The sequence below is a fragment of the Dama dama genome, chromosome 9, assembly GCF_033118175.1.
Source record: "Dama dama isolate Ldn47 chromosome 9, ASM3311817v1, whole genome shotgun sequence".
Taxonomy (NCBI): Eukaryota; Metazoa; Chordata; class Mammalia; order Artiodactyla; family Cervidae; genus Dama; species Dama dama.
Window position 1 is genome coordinate 33,774,427 of NC_083689.1, and position 27,415 is coordinate 33,801,841.

Sequence of the window (27,415 nt, forward strand, 5' to 3'; positions counted from 1 at the left end):
CTAATCTGACCAATGGAAAGAAACAGTAAAAATAAATAAATAAAGGTCTTAGGGCCTTGTGCAACTATAATAAAAAATAGAACATTCCCATTATTGGAGTCCTGGAAAGAGAGGAGTAAGAGAAAGGGGTTGAAAAAGTACTCAAAGAAATAATGGCTAAAAACTTCCACATGTGGCAAAAGAGATAAACCTACAGATTCAACACGTTGGTAGGATTCCAAACAGGAAAAACTTAAAGAAACACAAACCAAGGCACATAATAATTAAGCTTCTGAAAACCAAAGACTTTGTCTTTACAAAACCTTGAAAAAATGCCATTTGATTTTTACTTTTCAAGCATAAAAGTTTCCTATATTTCCTCCTCTCTTTAACTAATATTTATAGAGTACCCGGGGCTCCCCTGGTAGCTCAGCTGGTAAAGAACCTGCCTGCCATACAGGAGACCCTGGTTTGATTTCTGGGTCGGGAAGATCCCCTGGAGTAAGGCACGGCAACCCACTCCAGTATTTCTGCCTGGAGAATCCCCATGGACAGAGGAGCCCGGCAGGCTACAGTCAGTCCCTGGGGTCACAAAGAGTCAGACACAATTGAGCGATTAAGCATAGCACAGCACACAGAGTACCCATTCTGTGCCCTGAGATGTTTAAGTGCCTAGACAGTATTTGAACAATAATTGTTTCAATAAATAAAACATCTTGTCTTCACCATGTTAGAGTAGGCACAAAGTCTATGAAAACAGCCAGTTTAAAGCAACATCTTACACATACAGGAAAAACAATTAATATGACAGTGGATATTTAAATCAGAAACCACAGGGGCAAAATGAAGTTTTGAAATATTTTCCAAGTGCTGAAAAAAACAAGAATTGTCAACCCAGAATCCTACGTTCAAGGTGATCAGATTTAAAACATTGTAAGGTCCTTGTGAATTTCAGGAGGCAACTAAAGGTAACAGGTAATCACTGAAATGATATATACATACTAACAGGGTAAAATGGAAAGAGAAAAAGGGGAAAAAATCTGCCACCAGTCCAAAAGCAAGCAAGCAAGAAAATATTCAGCAAAAAGGGAACTAATAAAAAACACGGATAAAAATTAAAAATATACTATTTGAATATAAGCAAACAACAACAAAAAAATGGATGGTTGTGTACTAAGCCCAACTATATCAGTAATCATGAAAACATAAGTGGGAAATTTTAACATACATTTTTTCTTACATATCAAGCAGTCAAGTTAAGATACAGGAGATTCATTTTTAAAATGTCATCTGATTATATATAGTTCATCGCACTCAAGGGGTTAGAAATTTGTGAGCGCACATGGTCAATTTTAACAGATACCTCAAGTACTACTGGAAAAGTAAAAAATACAACACTCTTTAAATCAGACTTCTGACCAAATGGAACATTATACTGCATAGTATAATTTAAAGAATGAGTGAGGGGCAGACTAGTCAGGTAAACAGGGTCTTCTGATGATAGCACTCTGCATCTACACAGCCTGACCCAGCTGTGGCACAATTTTCTTCAAATGAACTTTTTTCTAAGGGGTTAAAATATTAGCTTCAGTTATCCTTTGTCATGAGTTGCTATGAGCTATTTCTGGTCATATTTCTTTAATAACTTTTCACTCTATGTGATAAGATGAAAACATAAACAACTGCTGTTCCTGAATAAGTGACATAAGACATGGGTCCCTTTCTCAGAAAGATAAATTTCACATTATTGCAATAAACAGCACAAGTGTACTGTTCATGCAAAATTCTGGTGAAATTCCTTGTCTGAAAATCGTTGAAAGCTTCCAATTTAAAGTTGATAATAAGGAATGATAAGAGACTTGCCCATTAAATCAGCCTTAAATAAATACGTGAAGATACAACTAAACCTTAACCTTGCTAACCACTGTTTTCTCTTTCTGGAAGAAAGATCAAGGGGCTTCATCTTTGATGAAGTACTGAAATGTTGCCAGATTATGTCTAGGCATTAGAGAGTTTCTCCATTCTGCTTTGCCCTTGGAGAACCTTGTCTGAGTAAAGGTCAAGTTGTTAAGAGTTTTTCGTTTGATTATTTTCTTCCTCACTTTTGTATTTTCTACTCTTCCTTCTCCCGGGGCCTCCAGCAGGAAAGAGGACATCAGACTTGAACTGACCTCTGTGGCTCTTGTCTTCTGTTGGAGCTTTTGTCTCTGTACTCTGTGGAACGGTTTCCCAACTAGGGAGAGCAGCTCCCCACCACTTTCAACTGGATAAAACAACTAATGCTAAGAATGTCCGTGTGTTCTCTGATTGGTCCTTTCACACAGTATCCTAGACTCATTTTTTGAGTGCAGTACCTTTGGGAAGCTCTTGAGATTTATGAAATCCATTTTTATGATACATGTGGTGTTCTGAATTCTCTCTTTCCTGAGGAGTTAGTGCTTTTGTTCACCTTGGCCTTTCTCTTCACTGCTTGGAGATCCCTGGGGATCAGATCTCACTGCAGAAAGCAGCTTGAGGGGACTTCCTCTGCTGTTAGGTCAGGAGGAGTGCTTCCTTCTGAGGGGAAACAGTGTGGGTGGAGCGTGCAGTTTGAGGGGCTTCTCCTCACGGTAAGAGGAGAGGGAGGGGGTTGTCAACTTGGGGGCCCTGACATCCACCTTAGAAGCTTTAGCTTTCCTCAGACATTCTGTTTAGTATTTTGTTGCGTTATTTTCAAGAAAATAAGTCTTTACAAATTTTGGACCTGGTCATAAACATGAGGATGTATTCTGTACAGAGCAAGCAGCCTGGGCACCCGTCCGTGTTCACTCTCACTGCTCACCTCAGCCTCTGCCTCAAGGGCCGACTCTGAGTCCAGAAGACGATCTCCACCCCAGCTGTAAGTAGGCTGCCTCCCACATCCACACAGGCTCTCATGGCTGAGCTTCACTTCTCACTTTGTAGCACTCATCGCATGCTACCAGAACATTCCATCTTCTAGAAAACTGTCAAATGTTTTTTTCTTTTTCCCCACTGATGATCCCCTCTTTTCCCTGCCCATCCACCACCTAACTGCTGTGGTTTATTTCTTTTTAAGTTTTTATACTTTTGTTTCTCTGGGGTCTTAGGAAAGGTGGAAAATCCTCCCAAACTGGGAGATAAAATATTACATAAACCATGTTTGATGGTCAAATAAGTTTGGGAAACCTAAGAATTTATTTTTAAGATTTCTGTTTCTATGCAGATGACTTAACACAGAAAATAGATAATATTGCTCACAGTTTTTAAAGGATTCTAAATATTGAAGTCAAAGATATTAAAAAAAATCTATTGATCAAAGAAGTTGGGGATAGACAGTGAGTTAAATTGTGATGGTTTATAAGCTATTTTCCTTTACTTTTATTATCATATCCTTAAGACAAACTATATGTTAAGGTTGAAAATTTCTCCTGACTTAGAAAACCTACAATACACATAATAAAAAGAGCCTATACTGGGAGTTAAGAAATTAAAATTCCAATCCTATCTCTTTAACTAATACTCTAGGAAGTGAGCAAGTTGCTTAACCCCACTGGAATCCTGGCTCTCCATCTCTAAAATAAAAGACCAGTGTGGGCCAATTTAGCAAATGTGTGTTGAACCCATCCATGGTCTAGAGTGTATTAGTTGCTTTGGGGACAAAACGAAGGGTTTCTCTAGCCCTTCCAAGAGTTAATCTGCCTGTTTTATGGGTGGTAAACTGAGACCAGAGGGATGCTCGTGAACTTAACTGTAGGGCAGGAGACAAGTTGGATTGGATAAGGTCTGAGATCTCTACGAGCTTAAGATGCTATGGCTTGGGTATTAATACTTTCTCAAGCGTATGGGCCTGAACAGGGCCATCCTATGTACCTCGAGCTGAGATGGATTCGCTGCAGGGTGGTGCCTGACAAGAAGTGTTACTGGCACTTACACTCAGGGGTTCAGACTGGTACAGAGGGTGAGTGGGATTCAAACTGGAGTTACACAGGTGAGTAGAAGGAATAGTGGGAACTGTCTTACTTCCGAAGAGACGTAAACACCAAAAGCTATTAAGAACTGAGCCCTAAGCCAGGGTTTGCATTTCCCTGGGGATTGATCAAGCATCTGCACTCATCTTTCATCCACACTCATCTTTGTAACTTCCATTTGGCTCCCATGGCACACAGACAGAATCAGAGAGAAGAGGGAGAAGAGAAAGCGTCCTTGAACTCCTTCAGGACTTAACTGACAACAAACTGAATATTAAACGCACAAGAGCAAACAAGTCCTCTCAGGCCTTCAACCACATCTTTCAAGCTCTGTTTCTGAGAATAGAAAATTCTAAGCTCAATTTGAGTGTCATTGTAAACTCCTCTCTATGCCAGATGATTTTATCTGCATATTTATATCCAAAGTACAAACATCTTAAAATGTTTACACTGAGTAGTAATGGGAGTCATGTGTCAAATACAATGGGAGGAAAGAGCAAAGCTTTCTTCGAACTGAAGCTTGAAGATATACAATATCTGTGGAAAATCTGGCTTACAAATTAAAATGCATTGTTTACCAAGCCCATATAATTATAGAGAACATGCATTTTTACCCTTTGCATACAGCATCCAAAGTCTCGTTTTTTGGGTTTTTGGGTTTGGTTTTGCTCTGCAGTTGTGGCCCGAGGCCCTGGAAGTCTCATGGCTCCATACACAGAGTCTCAAGGCGCACGCCACACACTTTCCTGTCATTTGCAGTCTCTACTTCCTTTAATCTCCCACTGCCGGGGAGAGGCAGTGAAGGATCCATCTACCACATCCCCAAGCAGAAGAACAAAAGCAGTGAAGACAGCCCTCCTCTGGGTTCTGGGGGTTTCCACACAACAACTTTCCCCTATAAACACTGTGAAGACCAAGAAAAGTGCAGAAGACCAGGGACGGCTCCTTGACAATTTTTCTACTGTGGGAGAGTCCTGTGAACTGATCCCTAAGTACAAGCCTGTGTCAACAGCCTCTCTTGAGCTCCGAGCTACTAGTCATTCAAGCACAACCAACCAGAAAAGCTCTGTAGAGGACACCAGATAGAGACTTCATGCAGTCCATGGTTGCCTGCCCAAACAGAATCCACTGAGGGTTAATGCTGAAGGGATTCACAAAGACGGCTATGGACGAACACCAACTTCTTTGAAGAAACATGTCCTGGTTAGATCCTCATGGTAAATTCAGAACTCTGAGGTGCTGCCCAGCTCTTCGTTTTTGAGAGCCAAGATTCCCCTACACCAACCCCTCACTCCTGGTCAGTCAGTCTCATGCGTCAGCCCCTCAAGTGGACTCATGTCCTGACGAACACAGGCACCCAAGGCCCCCACCCTCCTCTCAGCACCTACTCCACACAGCTCTCTTTGGATTAGTGATGGCTACACTGACTATTCACCGGAGGCCACTAGCACTTTTTGTTTTAAAACTCGGAGAAGTTGACATTGCCTCACTCTTTCCTTTTGTTTTTTTTTTTTTTTCTGTCACTTGGCAGAGAGACTGCTTTGTCTTATCTTACTTAGGTAGATCTGTTTGCTCCTCATAGCTGCAGGAAACAGAGTCCTATGGATTGTTTTAAAAACACACATTCTACTTTTTGAAGAAGTTAGTACTTTGTCAGAGGCAATTTTTATATCTTTATTCTCAATTTGATTCCAGATGTGTACCAGCCAGGCCCACTGAAAATGGTTTCTATCATTATATCTTGAACACTCCACATCTAAAGGCTAGGAACACTATGCCACCAGGGAAGCCCTAATAATGAAATCGCTCCATTGTGTCCGACTCTTTGAAACCCCACGGACTGTAACCTACCAGGTTCCTCTGTCCATGGGATTTCCCAGGCAAGAGTACTGGAGTGGGTTGCCATTTCCTTCTCCAGGGAATCTTCCTGACCCAGGGATCGAACCCGGCTCTCCTGCATTGCAGGCAGATGCTTTACCGTCTGACCCTATGAGGAAGTGACAAATCTTGAAGAGGAAAACTAAAAACAAAAAAGCAATTTGTAAGGTTGAACAAAAAAATAGACAGACATCTTGTACATTGGTTTGTACTTTTATACTAAATTTTCACTTCCACATAACCATTTTAAAATAGAACCTAATTAAAAATAAAAGAACCAACCAATAACATATTTAGAATTTTAAACTTTCCTTTCGTTCAGAATGTTTAGCTTCTTGATACAGTCTGCATCTCACCCTTAAGTTCTGAGAAAAAACATTGAGCTGTATGATTCTTTAAGTGACAATATATTAACTGAGGATTGAAACACATCTTACCTGTAAATATGTTTCCAAACCTTGTCGTCGTTGTTCTAAGACTTTTGGGACCCAGTTCCGAACATGTTTAGAAGGAATTTCTGGAGTTTTAATGCATTTCTTAAGCTATAAAGACAGAAATGAAAACAAACACAGAAAATGCCTTTTGATTATAAAGACATTATTTGAGGGAAAAGCCAATAAAAGAAAGTGAACCACTGTGATCTCCAATAAAAAGAAAGAGTAAAATATATATACACTGAAATCTCATCAACAATTCTTTCTTTAGCTTTCCTAAATATTCATGTTTCAGAACATGAGTTCTCTGTTTTAGTAGTTGTTGTTATTGTTATACATCATCTGGTATAACAGATTGGATTTTTTTTTTCTGAAAAATTAAGAGTTCAATATGTGAATTATAAAGAAAGCATAGAAGTTTATAATTTACAAAATCAATGAATATAATAACATTATGGTTGGAAGAACTACATTTCTGATGAAAGGTCTTTCTACATATTGTTCACAGAAAAAGGCAAAACGAAATGCAACAGCCAATAATCATCGCTCCTGGAATGCCATATGAGCTAGACCACATCATATAGAGAGTTTCTTAAAAGTTCTATAATAAAAAGAACTAAAACAACAACAACAACAACAAAAAAGACTGATCCTTCCAATATTCCTAAGCATGAGGTCTAAATTTTGTTCATGAAAACTGAGTGATGGTTCTCAGCTAAAGGGTTCTCTGCCCTTTCTGGACAGCAGTTTTAAGGGACTATATAAATAAAGGAAAATTCTTTTGGAAGTTAAGTTAGAGCTGCCTGTTGCAGGTTCCTCCTACCACATCCTAAACCTGTGAATATTACCTTATAGGGCCAGCTACTACTGTGTGTATCTGATTACACGATATTACCATGGAGAGATTATCCTAGATTATACAGGTGGGCTCAATGTAATCGTAAGGCTCCTGATAAGAGGGAGGCAGGAGGACCAGAATCAGAGAATGGAAGATGATACAGGACTGGCTTAGGTGACAAAGTAAAGGTCATGAGCCCAGGTGACCTCTGGAAGCTGACAAGGGAAAGGAATCAATTATCTCCTACAACCCATTCATATCTTAATTTTAGCTCAACGAAACTCAATTTGGATCTCTGACCTTGAGAGGCATAAGATAATAAATTTGTGTTGTTTTAAGTCACTAAGTTTATGCTAACTTCTTACAGCAGCAATGCATAAAAAACTAACACACTGCCTCTAAAGTGGAAATATTTAAATGCTCTCATTTAAAAACTTGGAAATCCTACTGAACTGCTCCTTTACATGAGAAGAAATGGCATAATGACTCTAAGAAAATATTCATACAGACAGCTAAACCCCAGGATCTAAAACTGCAATAAAAATTTTTTCTCATTCATAAGCATATATTTACCACTAAGCAGTCTAGGCTGAAAGGAGGAGTCTTGTGCACTTCAAAGATCAGTGCTTCTGGTTCAAGATGTTAGGCTGAGCCTGTGTTTGCTTCCTCCATTCACACCTGAAGTGCTGCTAACATAGGGTAAAAGTGCTAGCTGCAAACCCAAATCTATCCTCCTTGTTCACTTGCTCATCAGACTCCTAAATTATTGGAAATAATATTGTATTCAGCTAAATTCAGCTTTAATTTCCCACATTCCCTTGCAAAGAGTGGGGGCCAAAGGTAATTAGAAGTCATAAAGAAAAGTTTTCCCTAAATACTAAGTGCAGCACACTCAGCTCACTTGCACCATCTGTCCTATTTCCCCTTAACCTCTTCCACCCTAGAATGTGACTGTGATGGCTGGAGCTGCCATGACCATCTGCCACCATGAGGTGAGAGTTCTGAAGATGGAAGACAGGTGTCCAGATGACTGAGCAGAAAAAATAGAGTCAGTACCTGAGCACCTCCTGGAGCTGCCACAACAGCCTGACTTGTTTTTAAAGACAAAAAAAAAAAAATAAGTCCCCCCTCACCCCCCGCTCCTATTTTTAAGTTACTGGCATGTGGACTTTCTGTTTCATAGACCTGAATTTAACCCTGGAAGACATTAAAAAAAGAATGCCAATGGAAATAGGACTCACAACAACACAGAGAACAGGGCAAGGAGGAAGGAGCCATCACCAAGCAAGAGATTAACAGCTTTGTAAAAGATAGAAAGCAGGAGCATGACGCTAAAGAAAGGACTGGAGCAGAGGAAGCCCCAGCCCAGACCTCCTCAGCAAGTAGACTGCAAAGGGTCTGGATGTCAGTCTTCTCAGAAGCCTGAGAGGCTGTGTGCTCAGGACTGGCGTTAAGAGGAGGAGGGAACAAGAAGCGGTACTGACTATGTCTTAGCCTGTGCCAAAGACCACAGAGATAAATAGCAGCCCAGTGTTATCCCTAAGCATGCACACCCCTATTCTATAAAAAGGGTCCGTGTCAGAGAGAACATACTTGTGGACACAGCGGGGGAAGGAGAGGGTAGGATGAACTGAGAGAGTAGAACTGAAACATATATATGACCATATGTAAAATAGATAGCCAGTAAGAATTTGCTATATAAGAGAAGGAGCTCAAACTGGTGCTCTGCCATGACATAGAGGGGTGGGGTGGGTTGGGGGTGGGTGGGAGACTCAAGAGGGAGGGGACATATGTATACTTATGGCTGATTCACACTGCTGTGCAGCAGAAAGCAACATAACATTGTAAAGCAATTATCCTCCAATGAGGAAAAAAAAAAAAAGAGGGTCAGCATCCTAAGGAAATCTCATGAAATGTTTGGGTTGAAGTAGGGTGTTTGCCATCCTGGTCATTCCGGTTTTCATGAGGTTCCCAGCCTAGAATCTGCCTCTCTCCCCTCATTCCCTATAATGAAGCCCTTCAGTTGACAAACACCCTACAGAGGGACCAGACTTATGCATTCAAAGTGAAGGAAGCAGTGAAAAATACCTAGAATAATTCATCTAACTGGATGGACAATCAAGGATTGCTTTCATAGGAAAGCGAGCACTACAAAGGAGAGAGGATAAGAAAAACAAATGGAGCAACTAATTCCAAAAGGAACATAAATCAAATAATAAAGAGATCTTTAAAAATTCTGTTTAGTATCTGCAGAGAGATTTGAGAAGATCATGCTTCTATTAAACAGGAACGGTTGCTATGAAAAGAAAATAATCAGAGAAGAAAGATTTCAGAAAGTAAAGAACATGACAGAGAAATCAATAAATTAAAAGAGGAAGAATATAAAATCATGGAAGTCTCTCAAAGCATAGAATAAACAAAATGAGAGAAAAGGTAGGTGAAAAGATAAAAATGCATATAGGATTAATCCAGGGGATTTAGTATGAAAGTAATAAAGAATAAAAGACAGTTTCAAAGAAAAAAGTTTTTCTATGACCTAATATATGTCTTCAGATTAAGAACCCACTGCCAGCATAATGTTTAAAAAGAATCTATATTTACTGACATTCATCTGCTGAGATTTCAGAATATCAAGGAAAAAGAGAAGACAGAGAGAAAAACATTAGTTGGCAAACAAAGAAAGCAGAGCCACACTGGCAACTGACTTGTCATCAGCAATAATGAACGCTAGAGCAATGCTTCAAAGATCTAATCTGATATACATTTCTATAACTAGCGTATCATGAATAAAGTGTGAGAGAAGGTTTACCTGCCCTTCCTTCTTTACACAGAAGTAAACATGTAATTCCAGAAAACTGACAAATTAAAGCAAGGAAGAGGAAAACTGGTATCAGGACTCATAACTCTGTGCCATCATCATGGAGAGGGGAAGTCCAAGGGCAGCTGTGCATAGCAGGCCTGAGAACTATCTGCGCAGTTTAGAGCAGGAGGTCAGAGCACTTGGAGAAGGCAGCTGCCCAGAAGAAGGCTGACTCCATGCAACAGACAGCATGGGTAAGATGGACAAATTCAAGATTTGTTAGGGTACATTATTCTTTGGTCTATCAGAAAAAAAAAGAATAAAAGTAAGTACCAGGGAAGACAAAGAGGCCTTAAAGAAGGTCATGAAACAGAAGACAGTATGCTTCTCCTCTGTGTTAGAGACACTCCTGCCTTTGTGGGGCTTCCGGGAAAGACAAAAAAACAAGAAAAGAGTTAATAAAACAGGGTGAAGGCAGACAGTAACAGACGGTGTGTGCACTGGGGCAGGGAAGGGCCTGTGTTAAGTGAGAATGTCTGAGGAGCCATCTGAATCACGCTGGGAGGGAGCCGCCAGGTAAGTGGCTGGAGAAGGAACGTTCCAGCAGAGGCAGAGCAGTGGAAAGGGAGGGCCGAGCCTGTTGTTCAAAAAGCTGAGCCAGAGAGGCAGCCGTATCAGACAGTGTGGGGCCTTGGAGGCGATGGTGGGAACTGGACTCTCATTTCACATGGGAAACACACTGTTTTAAACAAGGGAATGACTTGATACAATTTTTACTTTAAAGAGATTGTGCTAGATTCTATGAGCAAGATGGACTGTAGGGGGTGGAATCACAGCAGGCAGATCAGTCAGCAGTCCCTAAGGAAGTCCAGGCAAGAAGGACGGGGATGTGGGCGATGGTCCTGGCAGTGGGCTGGGGAGAAGCTGAAGGCTGGGACCGGAGGTGAAAAGTGGAGGTGGTTAGAATGACTCCAGGACCTTGACTCTTTTGGGTTTCTGACCTCATCTGGCAGCATTCTGTTTACTAAAAGGTGGTAGAACGCCAGGTTTAGAGTAGGTGGCAGAGAACACTACTTACCTCCCTAAAGTGACCTCCCTGAAGTTCTATAGAACAGAACTCCTGATTTTCAGCTGAGGACATGACTGCCCAGAATAAAGAATACATCTCCCAGTCTCCCTAGAAGCTATGTGGAGCTGAATGACTGAATTCTGGACAAAGGCAGGTAACGTTTGTGCAACTTTCAGGAAGTATTCTTTTTTTTTTTTTAAGGAAAAAAGCTTTTAAAAAATAAATTTATTTATTTATGCATTTTTGGCTGTGGTGCGTCTTGTGCGGCGTCTGTGCTGCCTGGATTTTTCTCTAGTTGTGGTGAGCAGGGGCTACTCTCTAGTTGTGATACACAGGTTTCTCACTGAGGCAGCTTCTCTTGCTGCGGAGCATGGGCTATATAGATCGCACAGGCTTCAGGAGCTGCAGTTCCCAGGCTCTGGAGCACAGGCTCAATTGTGGCACATGGGCTTAGCTGGTCTGTGGCAGGTGGGATCTTCCTGGATCAGGGATTGAACTCGTGTGTCCTGCATTGCCAGGTGGGTTCTTTACTACTGAGCCACCAGGGAAGCCCAGGAAATGTTCTTAAAGGGAAGGACTATTCCTTCTTTCCTTTCCTCCTTCCTGCTGGCACCCACGTAAGGGCTAGACCTGGAGCAGTCACCTTCCACCATGAGACAGAAGCTATGTGTTGAGAAGAGGAAAGTCACAAAAGTCAGGGTCCCTGAGAATCATGTAACTGTTACATTAGCCCTAGTCATTACATAAGGGAGAAATAAAGGAATATGTGTTAAGGTCACCATTATTTTGGCTCTAGAGTCACTTGCAGCAAAATCACACATCATATGAGTAAGGATATGGCTGATACTGCAGGCTGCCTATCCAAAATTCACTTCCCCCTTCTTCTTGTAAAAAAAAACAAAACACAAATGTCATTCAGAGGGTGACTATGCTAAGCAAAAAATCCTAATTTTCCAGGTTCCTTGGTAATGAGGATCACCATGTGACGGAGTTGTTAATGAAATGTAGTGTAGGGGGTGCACTGCTGGCTCAGTGGCGAAGAATCCATGTGAGGATACAGGAGACACAGGTCTGACCCATGTGCTGCTGGGGCAATTAAGCCTGAGTGCCACAACTACTGAGCCTGTGCCTTAGGGCCTGGGAGCCACAACTGCAGAAAGCCCACACGGCCGTGAAGACCCAGCATAGCCAAAAATAAACAATAAAAACAAAAAAAGGCAATAAAACAAACAAAAACAGAAGAAATGCAGTGTTAGTCCACTGAGTAGGTCTCCTCTTTTTCTCAAAAAAGAGAAAAAAGGCCTTTCTTCCTGCCAGAAACATGGAAGTAATGCTGAAGAGACAGCAGCTATGTTGGAACCAGAGAGTGAAAGTCATGGGCTAAGCTGAAGAAGGTAAAGCAGAAAGATAAAAGGAGCTTGACACATGGATATGGTAGAATTGCTACATCAACTTGGACTACCTGCCTTTAGTTTTCTTGCAATATGAGAATTATTAATCTCTTACTTGTTTAAGAAAACCAGTCAAGTTTCTATCATATCCAAGAAAAGATATTCCTAACACAAAGGAATTGTTCCATTTTGGTGATTTCAGGTCAGCATTCAAGTAGAGAAAACGTGTAGGCAGTTGGATATGGGTCTGTAAACTGGGAGGGAGAATATTTGAGTGATACTGAGAGCTACAGAGCCAGATGCCATGACATTGGGAATTAGGTCTAGACAGAGGAAAAGGGCTGTGAGGGGCAGAATCCTGAGAAGCTCCTAAGACCTTGCCTTCTTTTACATGCCTGTAAAATTCCTCCCTTGGATCTGGAGAGGACTGGTGAATGAAGTAAGACAGTCACTCCTTTGACTGAATTCCACTCTATGAGATCCAGTCCTAGCAGACGCCTGGCTTTGAAGAAGTGAGCTGTGGGTAACCACAGGGACACATGGCTAGGATTTGAGGATGGTCTCGAGGAGCTGAGAACAGTCCCTGGCTAACAGTCAGCAAGAAAAGAATGGACCTCAGTCCTACAACTGCAAGGAACTGACTTCCACTCATATGAGGATAGGAGAGTAAAGAGGATCCTGAGCTTCAGATGAGACCACAGCCTTGGCAGCATCTGATTTAAGCCCCATGAGACCACAAGCAGAGAATCTGGCTAACCTGTGCTCCGACTCCTGATCCATGGGAACTCTGAGGTAACACATTATCTTGTTAAAGATGCTAAGTCTGTGGCCATTATAATGCTGCAGTAGAAAACTAATGCAAAGGCCTTGGTCTGAGACACCCAACTCTGAGGGGCAGAGAACAGAGGCTAGACAAGCAGTGAGGAGGCAGTGAAATGGTAAGCCGAGTTAAGAAAGTGGTTCTAGAAGAGACGTGATCAGACTGCGCAGACACTACAAAGTCAGAAATGCCGAAGCAGGAAGGCAGAGACGCCTCTTCCTAGGAATTATACTGAGAGAGGAGAGCAAGGTGGTGAACACAGGAGGGAAGCATGGAGTCAAAGTGGGTTCTATTATGTTCAATGGGAAATATTATAACATATTTATTTATTGATGAGACTGATTCAGTCCTGGGTGGGATGAAAGGAATAATTGATGAATTCCCGTAAGAGAATAAACATATACCTCATCGCTACACTATCTGAGGTCTTTCTCAAATAAGAACAAAGCCAAAAATTGCTAATTATCCTGTGCTAATAAACTTCTTAAGTTTTACCTTAAACATGAAGAAATTTCCTTTAACACAACTGAACCACAACATTTCTTAGGTTTCAGAATAGAAAATCAACTCCATTATCTGTCTCTCTCTCCTTTTTAAAAAAAAAAATCTTGAAGATACAGTGCTGAAAAGATTTCCCCTTTTTATTTATGTCAGAAGTACGGAGGAAGCCGATCATCGTAGCTGCTGGGTTCGGTGACAGCATTTGTAGGTGAGTAATGAATGGCTTGAGATGAGGAGAGACAAACCCAAGACAATGTGTTTCCAGGAGGGCTCAGCTGCTTACAAGAAAAATACTCTTCTGCAGCTCCATCCGATGATTAACTGTCTGGGCCAGGCTGCGTCCAGACCAGCGGCCTTTCTGATCCCCACAGATAGCAACCAGATTCCATGATGCCACAAACATAATCCCCCTCTGCCTGGTAGGACCACTCCCTTCCCTCTTCATACTGTTAGAGGACTTTACACAGAACTTACCCCACAAAGACCTGCCCTATGTACACTGGTGATAGCAACCATTTTCCACCAAAAGGAACAGAAATACTTTCCCCAAGCACGGGAATAAAACGATGAAAAGAGGAAAAAAATGTTAGAGAAAGAAGTGGGGAACAGCTCATGGTGGGTAGGGGGTGGGCATTCAGTCCTTGACTTCATGTTGTCATCCTGTCTTCTCAGGGTTCCCTTCAAGGACAGTTCACAAGGTACTATACCCCAGTTTAACCCCATACGGCAGTTTTTTGGTTCTTCTGAAACGTGGACTTCGTTAAATTAAATATGAGAAGGCAAGAGTCTACACAAGCCAAAAGTGGGCAGGCACAAGAACTTGTTCATTTAGGAAGGAACCAGCACCAGGGTTCCTGGAAACCTTTGTGAATAAAAGGCTGGTTGAGAATGGACAGGAAACAGCTGGGAAGGCCACGTGAACTGTGTCTAGCATTTTGCCAGGCGGAGATGTTTCCTCTCCACACCGAAGATTTGGGCCAAGGAAGGCAGAGCTACTTTCAGGGACCCAACGCTGACAGTGCAAACACCTTGGCTGCAAAGGGGCAGAGCCTGGGCTGGGGGAGCGTGGAGAAGGCCCTTGTCTTATCCTGTCACAGCCTGGGTCTGAGCCGTAAGGAGCGAACCCTACAACTTTTGTTTTAAGATACTATGCTAAGAGTGTACCTTCCCAGGTGGCACAGTGGTAAAGAATCCGCCTGCCATGCCGGAGATGTGGGTTCGATCCCTGGGTCAGGAAGATCCCCTGGAGGAGGGCATGGCAACCCACTCCAGTGTTCTTGCCTGGGAAATCCCATGGACAGAGGAGCCTGGAGAGCTACAGCCATGGGGTCACTAAGAGTTGGACACGACTGAGCAGCTGAGCACGCACATGCATGCTAAGAGTGACCAGAGAAGAACAGGGACAAGGGTAACCTGGGGTTAAATGAAGTGAAAGGAACTTGCTCAGTTGTGTCCAACTCTTTGTGACCCCATAGACTGTAGCCTGCCAGGCTCCTCCGTCCATGGGATTTTCCGGGCAAGAGTGCTGGAGTAGGTTGCCATTTCCTTCTCCAGCAGATCTTCCCGACCCAGGGATCGGTCTCCGTCATTGTAGGCAGACGCTTTACCATCTGAGCCACCAGGGAAGTGGTTAGACTTACCGTAGACTAAACTCCCACAATAAAAACTGTTCTTGTTGACCAAATATTCCCCCAGTAATTAATAAAAATCCATAATGTTCTCCAAATATCTCATTTGCCAAATACTTAGTTAATGCCTAATATGTGCCCAACACTAACGGACAGTGAGGGAGATACAAAAGACATGGTTCCTTTTTTTATTTATTCATTCATTTTTTTTCCCTTCTAGTTTTTTTTTTTTTTTGAGATTTTAGTGACACATAGCACTACCTAAGTTTAAGGTGTACAGTATGATGATTTTACTTACATACATCATGAAATGGTTGCCACAATAAGTTCAGTGACTATCCATCATCTCATATAAAATTAGAGAAATAAAAAAATATTTTTCCTTGTGATGAGAACTCTTAGGATTTACTCTCTTAACAATGTTCATATATAATGTGCAGCAGTGTTGATTATATTTATTGTGATATACATTACATCCCTAGTACTTATTTATTTTATAACTGGAAGTTTGAATCTTTTGACTACCTTAATCCAATTCTATTTCCCCCAAGACACTCCCCGACCCCTCACCCACTCCCGCCTCTGGTAACCACAAATTTGACTTCTTTTCTATGAGTTTGTTTTTGAAGTACAATTAACCTACAAACACTACGTTAGTTCCTAGTACTGACTGGATATTTCTATGCAATATAAAATGATCACCTGGATAGTCTAGTTAAGGACACAGTTCCTAGTTTTTTAAAACGTATCTTCTAGTTAGATAAAACTTAGGGATAACTAAATTTTAATTGGGACTTCCCTGGTGGCTCAGATAGTAAAGAATCTGTTTGCACTGCAGGAGACCTGGGTTCAATCCCTGGGTCAGAGAGATCTCCTGGAGAATTCCATGGACAGAGGATCCTGGTAGGCTATAGTCCATGGGCTCGCAAAGAGTCAGACATGACTGAGTGACTAACACAACAAAAAAGTTTAAATTATCTCATAGCTGTTTTTAATTTAAGTAGAAATCTCCATTCTAAAAGGGAAAGGAGTTCCAAGGACAGAGAGATTCAGGAATAAAAAAAACTCACCTTGAAGAAGAACCTGAAATGTTTCAGTTTTATTTAAACAGATGAGAACAGAGGGAAAGCAGTATGGCAAAGTCAGAGAGGCAGGGATCTTCATATACTGGGTTGATGGGGAAGACTGGCTTGGCTGCCACTAGCATTTTCTTAGGAGAAGCAGAGAGAAAAACAGCTGGCCAGTAAAGGGGTATATGGTAGGCAGAATCCTGGTCCTCCCAAAGATGTCCACGTCCTAATCCTTGGAACCTCTAAATATATTACCTTATAGGTGTGATTAAAAGAAGTACTTATAGATGGAAAGACTGGGCTTCCCTGATGGCTCAGCAGGTGAAGAATCGACCTGCCAATGCAGGAGATGCAGGTTCAACCTCTGGGTCAGGAAGATCCCCTCAAGAAAGGAATGGCTACCCACTCCAGTATTCTTGCCTGGAGAATCCCGTGGACAGAGGAGCCTGGAGGGCTACAGTCCATGGGGTTGCAAAGAGTCAGACACAACTGGCAACTAAGCTCATCCAGGTAGGCCCGATATAATCTCAAGGGGAGGCAGAAGTGTCTGGGTCAGAGAGAGGAGATGTGATGACAGGAAATAATGGAAACAGAAGATGTGCTTTCTGACTTTGAAGACAGAAGAAGGCCATGAAAAATGACAGCCTCCAGAAGCTGGAAAAGGCAAGGAAACGGATTCTCTTCTAGAGCCCCCAGAACGAACATACCCCTACCGACACATTCAAAGTGAAACAACAAATGTCTTAAGCCACTACGTTTGTGATGATTTGGTACAACAGTAACAGAAAACTAATGCACAGTTTAAGATTTCTGGTTTTGATAGTCAACGTGAATTTCATCAAGTTGGTAGATAATACACGCTCATTTCAGTGTTTTTGAGCTAAAAAATGAAGATGAAAATAGTGCTTTAGGAAGATTATCTGGACCAGAGGATGAATAAAAAGAAAAGGATCTGCAACAGTTAAAGAAATACATGAAGTAGCAAGACACTGAACTGAGATGATAAGAGCAGAAAATGAAAAATTAAATGGCACATATTACAGAAGTTTGGAAGAATGAATCAATAGGTTTGTTGACACTCTGGAAATGAAAGAGAAGAGAAAGGCAGGAAAGACTTCCACGGTTTCAAACCTTGTGGCTTCAGTGTGTGTGTGATGGGGGTAATGTAGGGAGGGTTATGTCTAAGAGATGGACACCACATCAATTGTAAAATGGATTGTACACATTGTACAATCCACATTGTAAATGGAACCACACAATAGGAATTCTCAAGCTTCAGTGAGCATGAAGGTCATCTGGGATGCTGGTTTAACATACAGATTTCTGGGCTCCATCACAGTGATTCAATTCAGCATGACTGGTGATGCCCAGGACTTTGTAATTTAATAACCATTTGTTTGGATTCAGGTCATCCAAAATTCATAGTTTAAAAAATAACCAATCAAGAAAAACTAAAAGAAAGTGAAATCAAATTTTTCCAGAGTGCTGGAAGAAAAACCAATCCTACATAAAATCTGGGAGTGAAAATAGACATATGTTTGAGATCATAAAAATGTTAAACTTTTATAATTTAAAATATCATAGCCAAAATAAAGAAGTCCATAGTGAAATAGTTTCATCAAGTGACTAACATTTTATTAATAGGCTATGCAAACTAACAAGCAAAAACAATGGAGGCCCTAGCAGATAAATGGGAAAGCACATAAATGGAATTACAAAAAGAGGGACTACAATCATATATGTAAGAAATACCAACTAAAGCAGCAACAAGGCAACACACATTGCTTGCTAAGTAAACAAATATTGGGGGGGGGCTAATATTCAAAGCTGATGAGGTAATTTCATGCTTGCTGGCTGCATTATAAACCAGCTATAATCATTTTGTAAAAAAAAAAAAAATAATTTGGCAATACATAACCAAAGCTGTAAAAATAGTCATACTCTTTGACAGAGAATGCTCCTTTTGTAATCTAGCTCAAAACCACCTTGGATATGGAAAAAAAACAAAACTATATGTAATGAAGACTATCCATCATCAGAAGTTGACCATGTGATGCACACGATTTCATTTAGTCTGTAAAATAATCCTAAGCAGTTAGCACCTTCATTGTTCCCATATTAAAACTAGGGAAATGGAGGACCTCAACTTGCTCCAAGGTAAAGGCAGGTTCAGGAACATTTCTGACACCAGAAATTCTACACTTAGCTTTTATACCATATTATCACCATGAGGGAATCCTGCAACACAGTAGCATTTGTTCCATTAGAAAATGCAAGAAATGGAGAACAGTATGGAGATTCCTTAAAAAACTAGGAATAAAACTACCATATGACCCAGCAATCCCAATACTGGGCATATACCCTGAGGAAGCCATAACTGAAAAAGACACATGAACCTCAAAGTTCACTGCAGCACACTATGTACAACAGCTAGGACTTGTAAGCCACCCAGATGTCCACTGACAGATGAATGCATGAAGAAGCTGTGGCATATATACACCATGGAATACTACTCAGCCATAAAAAGGAATGCATTTGAGTTGGTTCTAATGAGATGGATGAACCTAGAGCCTATTACGCAAAGTGAAGTTCGAGAAAGACAAATATATACTAATGCATACATATGGAATCTAGAAAGATGGTACTGATGAACCTATTTACAGGGCAGCAGTGGAGACGCAGACATACAGAACAGACTTTCGGACACAGTCGGGGAGAGAGAGGTGGGATAATTTGAGAGAGTAGCATAGAAACGCATTCATCACCGTGTGTAAAGTAGATTGCTAGTGGGAGTTTGCTGTGTGACAGAGACCCCAAAGGTGGTGCGCTGTCACAAGCTAGAGGGCTGGGATGGGGAATGAGGTGGGAGGGAGCTTCAAGAGGAAGGGGACATATGTATACCTATGGGTGATTCATGCTGACAAATGGCAGAAACCAACACAATAAAGTAAATAATTATCCTCCAAATAAAAACAAAATAAAATTTAAAAAACTGCAAGACAACGAAGGAAGGAAAACAGTAATTGTAGCAGCACAGTAGAAATATATGTGACTACTGGGTTACCCTGCTTATTTAACTTCTATGCAGAGTACATCATGAGAAACGCTGGGCTGGAAGAAGCACAAGCTGGAACCAAGACTGCTGGGAGAAGTATCAATAACCTCAGATATGCAGATGATACCACCCTTATGGCAGAAAGTGAAGAGGAACCGAAAAGCCTCTTGATGAAAGTGAAAGAGGAGAGTGAAAAAGTTGGCTTAAAGCTCAACATTCAGAAAACTAAGATCACGGCATTCGGTCCCATCACCTCATGGGAAATAGATGGGGAGACAGTGGAAACAGTGTCAGACTTTATTTTTTTGGGTTCCAAAATCACTGCAGATGGTGACTGCAGCCATGAAATTAAAAGACGCTTACTCCTTGGAAGGAAAATTATGACCAACCTAGATAGCATATTAAAAAGCAGAGACATTACTTTGCCAACAAAGGTCTGTCTGGTCAAGGCTATGGTTTTTCCAGTGGTCATGTATGGATGTGAGAGTTGGACTGTGAAGAAAGCTGAGCGCCAAAAAATTGATGCTTTTGAACTATGGTTTTGGAGAAGACTCTTGAGAGTCCCTTGGACTGCAAGGAGATCCAACCAGTCCATCCTAAAGCAGATCAGTCCTGGGTGTTCATTGGAAGGACTGATGCTGAAGCTGAAACTCCAATACTTTGGCCACCTCATGCGAAGAGCTGACTCATTGGAAAAGACCCTGATGCTGGGAGGGATTGGGGGCAGGAGGAGAAAGGGACGACAGAGGATGAGATGGCTGAATGGCATCACCGATTCGATGGACATGAGTTTGAGTAAACTCCGGGAGTTGGTGAATGGACAGGGAGGCCTGGCATGCTGCGATTCATGGGGTCACAAAGAGTTGGACATGACTGAGCGACTGAACCAAACTGAATGGGTTACTTCCCCCACCTCCAAACTTTCCGCAAGATTTAGCTTTATTATCTAAAAACCAGCTTACTTGAGGGGAGGAAAGTAAAGCACATAGGAAAGGAAAAAAAAAAAAAACCTCCTGAATTTTTCAAAAAATTAGAAAGAAATCTTAAGAAAAGTGCAGAGGATGAGAATGTTTTGAGAGAAGGATAATAATAATTATACAAAATTATGAGCTTGAGAGAAGTATAATAATAATCTTCAGATAATTATATAAACTGTCAAATGAGTAATGGTTTTAGTTTGTCTCTAAATGGGCCTGACAGTAAGCCAGGAGGAATTGTTGAGTTTGTGGTACACGGATATGAACCATGCATCTATTATTTTAAAGGTGCAAAGCACTTATTAGTAGTTCATATATGATTTTAGAATTTGGGAACATTGGCTAAAAACTTTTAATAAGTGAGAAATACAATGTACAGTGTAAGAGAAATCAGTACACTGGCAACAGAGCAAACTGCATCCACTGCAGAAATAACTGAATATTCAAAAAAATAATAATAATTGATTTAAAGAGAGAATATTCTATGTAAAAAAAGTACACAACAAAGTCAAACATGGAAACTGGAGAACCAAAATTCTAATAAAAGGATAAAATTGTACAACATGGCAGCAATGATCAGTAAAGCTTGTGTATTCTGATTAAATTTTTGCCCATGTCAATCCTCCTGAACATACAACTTTACAGTCAGGATTACAGATTTATATGTATTTTTATACCCTGCCTTTATTTGCACTTTATTGCTTTTTAGTTACTTTTTTGCCAAATCTAATACAATTAAAATGGAACAAATAAAGAGGACTTCGAACAGCCACTTTCTGCTCTGTAATACATACGATTCAGTGTCTCCCCACTAAAACTCTGCTGCACAATGTTATTTTTCTCTCCAAATCCCTGTAATCATGTTTTAACAAGGCTGCTAAAAACATGCAAAATTGAGAGATTTGAGAATTTCTCTTTTCTCTTAATTCTAATCATCTTGATGATATAATTTTAAGAGTAGCTCAAATTATTAACAGAACTGCAGAAGTTGAGAGAGGCATCCTAGGAAATCTAGGAAAATTTTTCTGACTGTGAGAATCTAAGAACTTGCCTATAATCACTGGGGAGAGGGTCCTCTTCTGTAGAAGAAAATAAATCGTAACAGAGAAGAGAGCATGAGCGACCCTCCGCTGATGAGCAGCATGGGCAGCCTCTTGCTCAGGGCAGGCCTAATTGGCAGTCACCCATCTGTGCCTCGTGTGGAGTTGGCCCCCAAGTATCTTGGGGGACAGCTGGGCTGTGCTGGGGTCATGGAGACCTGGCAGGGAAGGAAGGAGGCTGGCATGTGACAGGCTGCCGGGTCCAGACTACTGCATCAGAGGCCGGGGAGGGGGAGGAGTTCAGGCTTTAATTTCATTGTATGGACACATTTCCTAAGGTCCCCTGCAGAAATCTCTCTAGAGTCTGTTTCCTCAATAAACAAGCGAACAAAACCAGAATTCCTTGAGAAGCAAGTGAAGCCCAGACTCCACGTTTGTTTCTCTGTAAGGCCCTTGGGTGGGGGGAGCTTTTTGTAAAGTCGGCTGGCAATGCCCAGCCTGATTCTGTGCTTCACCTGTGCTGTTTCTTGTGGAAGTAAACCTGGTCGTAACACAACTTTAAGTAGAAAATTCAATGTTAATTATCCCTTGCTATCCTAGTGGAAAAGTGTACAGATAACTGATAGCTCCTCAAACAAGGAGAGAAAAAGCCTTACTCACTTCCCAGTATAATCTGTTTCAAGTTTTTACTCAATATTCTGATTATAAAATAAAAATTTTAAATTTTAAAAATGCTACCAAAAAAATGCTACACAGCTTGTAATACAGAGTAAGCCCACTGCCACATCATTTGCGCATTGATGTTTCCCAGGAAAATTTAAGTTGTCCTTAATGAAATTAAAAGCATAGATTATTTCTGAACATACTGTCATTCCATCCAGCTTTTTTCTCCCCCATGTAACTTCTTACCTTGAAGAAATTGAACTGTGCCACACATTTGATATATGTGTGTGTATATAATAATACATGTTCATATACAGGAAGTATATATACATACATACATATATATATATATATATATATATATATATATATATATATACAAAGATATGAATATGTATGCATATGAAAGAAAAATGCTAAAACTGGGTTAACTCATATGTGGTGATTTCCTGGGCAATTTCATGAGATATTTCTAGTTATTAAGGCATTTTAACACTGTAATAATAATTTATAACCTGTGAAATATGAAAATTTGATAGAAAAAAAGAAGTATTCTCTCTTCTACTTTTCACTGACCATTTTTCTAAAAGCTTTCTTATTTCTTTTCTCAAAGACTTTAACGAAATGGTTCTAAGAACTGAAAAACCAATCTTGTAACATGGCCTTGCTAATTCAAAAGAAAGCCTTGAGCCCACTTTACATGATCCCCAAACAGTCCTTGAATACATGAGACATAGATTTCATCTTTTTCAGATAAATTTAAGTTGATTTTGATAAATTTATTTCTAGTAAAATAATCATTTGACTTTCCTCCCTTTTTGTAAAGCTTTAAGTATATTTTATGGATAAAACAGGATCTGGGTCTTATTCTTTCTGAATCTACAACATCCAACATAGTACACTACAGTTTGCCATCACACATCTATTTATGCAAAAGATCTTAATGGAAAATCCAGCTAGTCAGAAAGTATACCTTTGAAAGGACTGAACAATTCATTTCAAAAAGAAATTTACTTCATGATAAAAGAAAAATCACACTGTTCTCAGAACAGTTAAAGCTCTAAGGAACCACAGAAAGCGGTCTTAACGTTATACCATCTGCCCTGTAGAGAAGAGCTGGGGGGAGAAGTTACCTTTTTGTGCAGAGCATGAAATTCGCTGTACCTTTTTTCAACAAAATGTTTTCTTCCATTCATTAGAACTTCTATCTTAAACACCTAAAGGAAAAAAATAAAAAAAGATTAATTCCACCAGTTCCAAACCCTCAATTGTCTGATGTGGTAAGTTTGTGACCATGATATATTTCATCCCTTTAATTACAGTAGCTGATCCCCCAAAACCCAGAAGGCTCAGGAGACCCTGGCCCAACAACACTGATTAATGAGCCCTGGAGCCAAATGCTCACTAACAAAGGACAGCAACCCTGCAAACGTGTTTAAAAATAGAGGCGACTTAAATGCCTTAAAACGCTCCTTAACTTTTTAATCAGAGAAGACTCCTCTCCTAAAATTATTTCACTAAATGCATATGATGGCATCAAAATACAAGTGTGATGCCACAGAGACAGTCTGTCAAAAATCACAGCCCATTATGGGTATTTCAATGACGGCAGTGCTGTGTCATCTTTAAGACAACCAAGCAAAGAGTAGTACATTTTAGGTTAATTTCTTTCTAACCTGCATATTCATCTCCAGTCTCAGCTGGGCTTATTCTGCTGTTTGCAAAATGGGGAAAATGTAGTAAAGGTTCGTTTTCCCTCCATGATACGAGTGACAGCTTGTGCTCCCACCTTCAGGAGGTTGAAAGGCCAGATGAAAAGGCTCTCTGGGTGCACTAATTAGTAAGCACTAACATGACACTTTCTTGATTCTTAGGTCATGGGTCAAGACTGGGAACAAGGGATGAGGAATATGGTGAAATGCTCATGAGAACACAACACTAAGGTAGGTGGGGGAAGGACGCTAGGCAGGAGCTGAAGAGCAGATGCTCTGTGTTTCCAAGAGTTTGTCTTTGGTTCTGTCTGCTTTGCTGAGGGAAAGTCTGTCATCACCAAGTTGAAGGAGAATTGTTCCATGACCTAGAAATGGTTTTCCATTTCAATTGCCCCTTTGAAGGAAACAAAACTAAAGTTGAGGTCACATGACACTAAAGAGTGTTAAACACATTATGCTAACCCTAAAAAGAATTACTTAAGGCAAGCCTATGAGATACAAGATCACACATCTTCATTATGAAAATAGCTCTCTATGGCTCTAAATTTCTGCCTTACATGTAAATATGACTGTTTTGGAAAGCCAGAAATTATGTCACCAAACATAAAATGTGTCCATATTTTTGTACTTCTTCCAATTAGAAACAAAATCTTCTGTTCCATGACTCAGTTTAAGAAACCTGCTTTTGTTAAATAAGTGTTACATGTTTATCAATTTAACCAACTGTTCTTTTTTTCCTCAAGAAATCCCTCTAAAAAATACTTTTCTTTGGTGAATTAGTGAAAATATTTTCTTCAAAAAACATATGCATATCTTTCAGACTCTAAGATATATGTACATTATTTTTTAGAAAAAAAAAAAATTTGTTTACTAGTTCACTAAAGCAAATCCGTCTTCTTCAAAGACCCTTCAAAGCCAGGAATACAATGAGAAAATTACCCTGAGAAATGCAAACAAAAGAAGCACAGCTTCAACTCAGGGGCCTGGTTAATAGAAATCAGAGTCTCCTCTTTAGTGGCAGGTCTCAGATTTAAATCAGGACAATGTGGGAGCAATGAAAGTACTTTCTATCTGCAGAGCTGTATGAAATAGATGAAGTTTAGTTCTGAGTTCAGTTACTTGAGGCTTCATCACAAAAACCACCCCTTTAATTGGCACGTTTGCTGAAGAACCCATAGAAGGAGAAAGCTGAAGACTCACAAAGGTTCAACTTACTAGGCTGCCCCTCAGGTGCTCCCTCCTGAAGGCCACAGATAAGACAAATTACATACCAGCTGCCTCATGGAATGTCACCCCTCCTATCGAGCAGATGGCTCCATCACCAAGTTCCACAGTTACTTCACACAATCACTAAATTTCACTTTGTGGGGGAGGGGCTGGGGTGTACGTAACACACATAGACACACAGAGAAAAAACTATGTGATACATTTTCATTCTAATATTTTTATTGGGTTGCTATTTTTAAAATGCACAATATACCTAACACTGTTAAGACATTTTTCTTTTAAATGGGAAAACACCTCGGGAAGGAAGTTTCTTAATCAGAATTTCCAAGACAATATGAAGCAAGAAATGGAGTCCACTTAATAAATCTTATGTTCCTAAATTCCATAGCAGACCTATTTTTTTTTCTTAATAGTTTCTGACACACGTTGTCCCTGCTGCCAAGAAAACATTTTCCCTCTCGTCTTTCCTGGCAAACTCCTAGTAGTTGTTATCTACCTCTAAGGTGGGGGCAGCACAGATGATATTTGGAATGAATGTACAGTATCTGGCATTCATTCTTTTCAGTTATTTAACAGATATTTACTGAAGGACTACAATGTGCCCAGGAGCTGTTTGAAGCTCTGAGGATTCAGCAGAGAACAAGACAAACAAGAGCCCAAACTTCATGGAGCACACCTCCTTTATAGTATCCAGTGAGGAACGCAGATCATAAACATATTACAAAACATGGAGAAGTTGAGAAACAAAAGCGCAGTGAAGAATACAGCAGGGTAACATAGAGCTGGACAAGGGTGCCGTTTTAGACACTGTGGTAAGAAGAGGTCTCTCTGAACACAGAGGCAGTGAGGGGTACAAAATCTGACAGGAAATACCAGGAAAAACTGTATGCAGGAGTTGAATGTGGCTGCCTCTGGATTTTCAGACTGGGTGGACAAGGATTGTTTGTTTCGGTTCCTTCCCCCACCTCCCCCCATATTTAAGGTAAAACGTAGAGTAGGGTGATTTCCACTTTTGGCCAAGATCGAGTTAACAGTGTCCAATAACCGTCCCAGTTGAAACTGGCTGAAGAATCCAGAGAAGGAGAAACAATTACACAACTGGACAAAATAAATGGGAGAACTGGCTCTTAAGACATTGGACATGAGGAAATGAATGACACTGAGAGATGGGAAAGAGTGATTCCTAAGATTATCCCAGGCCATTAGGGGCAGGGAGGAGAGAGTAACAGGAAGCCATGGAGATTTCCGGGGCACCGTTTTGGAGAGGTGTGAGCCACAGGTGAAGGAAATTTCTGTGACTTGCCAGAGGTCTCCCTCCAGCATTCAGCTGAATCTTCATCAGCACAAGAGACTGAGGAAACTACCCAAGGACAGAAGAGATTAGAGACACCAGCGCTCAGGCCTCCCAGACACCTGGGCACAGCGCTTGTTCCCAAAAGCCAAGGCAGAAAACCTCTTAATTCAAGAAGCACTCGTTAGAGAGCTCACAGAGGCTAAAAAAGCTAAAAAAAGCTAAAAGCTTTTCTAATCCAGAGTAACAAACCTTAAAAGCAAGACCTGAAGAGAGTAAACTGTTTCTGAGTGACTTAACCACTTGCCAGAACAAAGTTCAAGAATATTTTTGAGAGCATAAAAATGTTCAGTACCCTACAAGACAAAATGTACAAAGCCTGGCATTTAGTCCAAAAGAAGCAAGAAAATTCAACTCATAATGACAAGAAAAAACAGTAACTAGAAACTAGTCGAGAAATGACACAGATGATAAAACTAGTAGATTAAAGCATTAACTTGTTATAAGAAAATTTCTTATGTTCAAGAATCTAGAAGAAAGGTTGACTGTGTTAAGTGGAGGCATGGAAGATATAAACAAGACTTAGATAACAGGTCTGGGTCCTACTGAAAAGTAAAAAATGTCAATGGATAAAAATATACATATACTTGAGGAGATTAGCAGCAGGTAAGACACTACAGAAGAAAAGATAAGTAAAGTTAAAAATCCAGCTGTAGTAACTTAAATCAACAAAGCATTTATGAACCATGGGACAACTTTAAACATCAAAGTGCATGTATAATTAGAGTACTCACAGGAGAGGTGAGATGTGGGGTGAGAGGTTGGGGAGAAAGACAAATATGTTTGAAGAAATCTTGATCAAGAATTTCCCCAATTCAGGCTTCAGCAATACGTGAACCGAGAACTTCCAGATGTTCAAGCTGGTTTTAGAAAAGGCAGAGGAACCAGAGATCAAATTGCCAACATCTGCTGGATCATCGAAAAAGCAAGAGAGTTCCAGAAAAACATCTACTTCTACTTTATTGAATATGCCAAAGCCTTCGACTGTGTGGATCATAATAAACTGTGGAAAAT

General features: G+C 40.5%; 1 protein-coding gene across 2 annotated transcripts in view; it reads right to left on the reverse strand.

Moving 5' to 3' along the window:
• Positions 1–27,415, reverse strand: part of SNX24 (sorting nexin 24) — a 175,615-nt gene that overhangs the window by 59,749 nt on the left and 88,451 nt on the right. For both annotated transcript variants that reach the window (XM_061150909.1, XM_061150910.1), the window contains exons 2-3: positions 23,245–23,328; positions 6,263–6,367 (exon numbers count right to left, since the gene is read on the reverse strand). In XM_061150909.1, the coding sequence (XP_061006892.1) occupies positions 6,263–6,367; positions 23,245–23,328 (189 nt within the window). The remainder of the gene's footprint in view (positions 1–6,262; positions 6,368–23,244; positions 23,329–27,415) is intronic.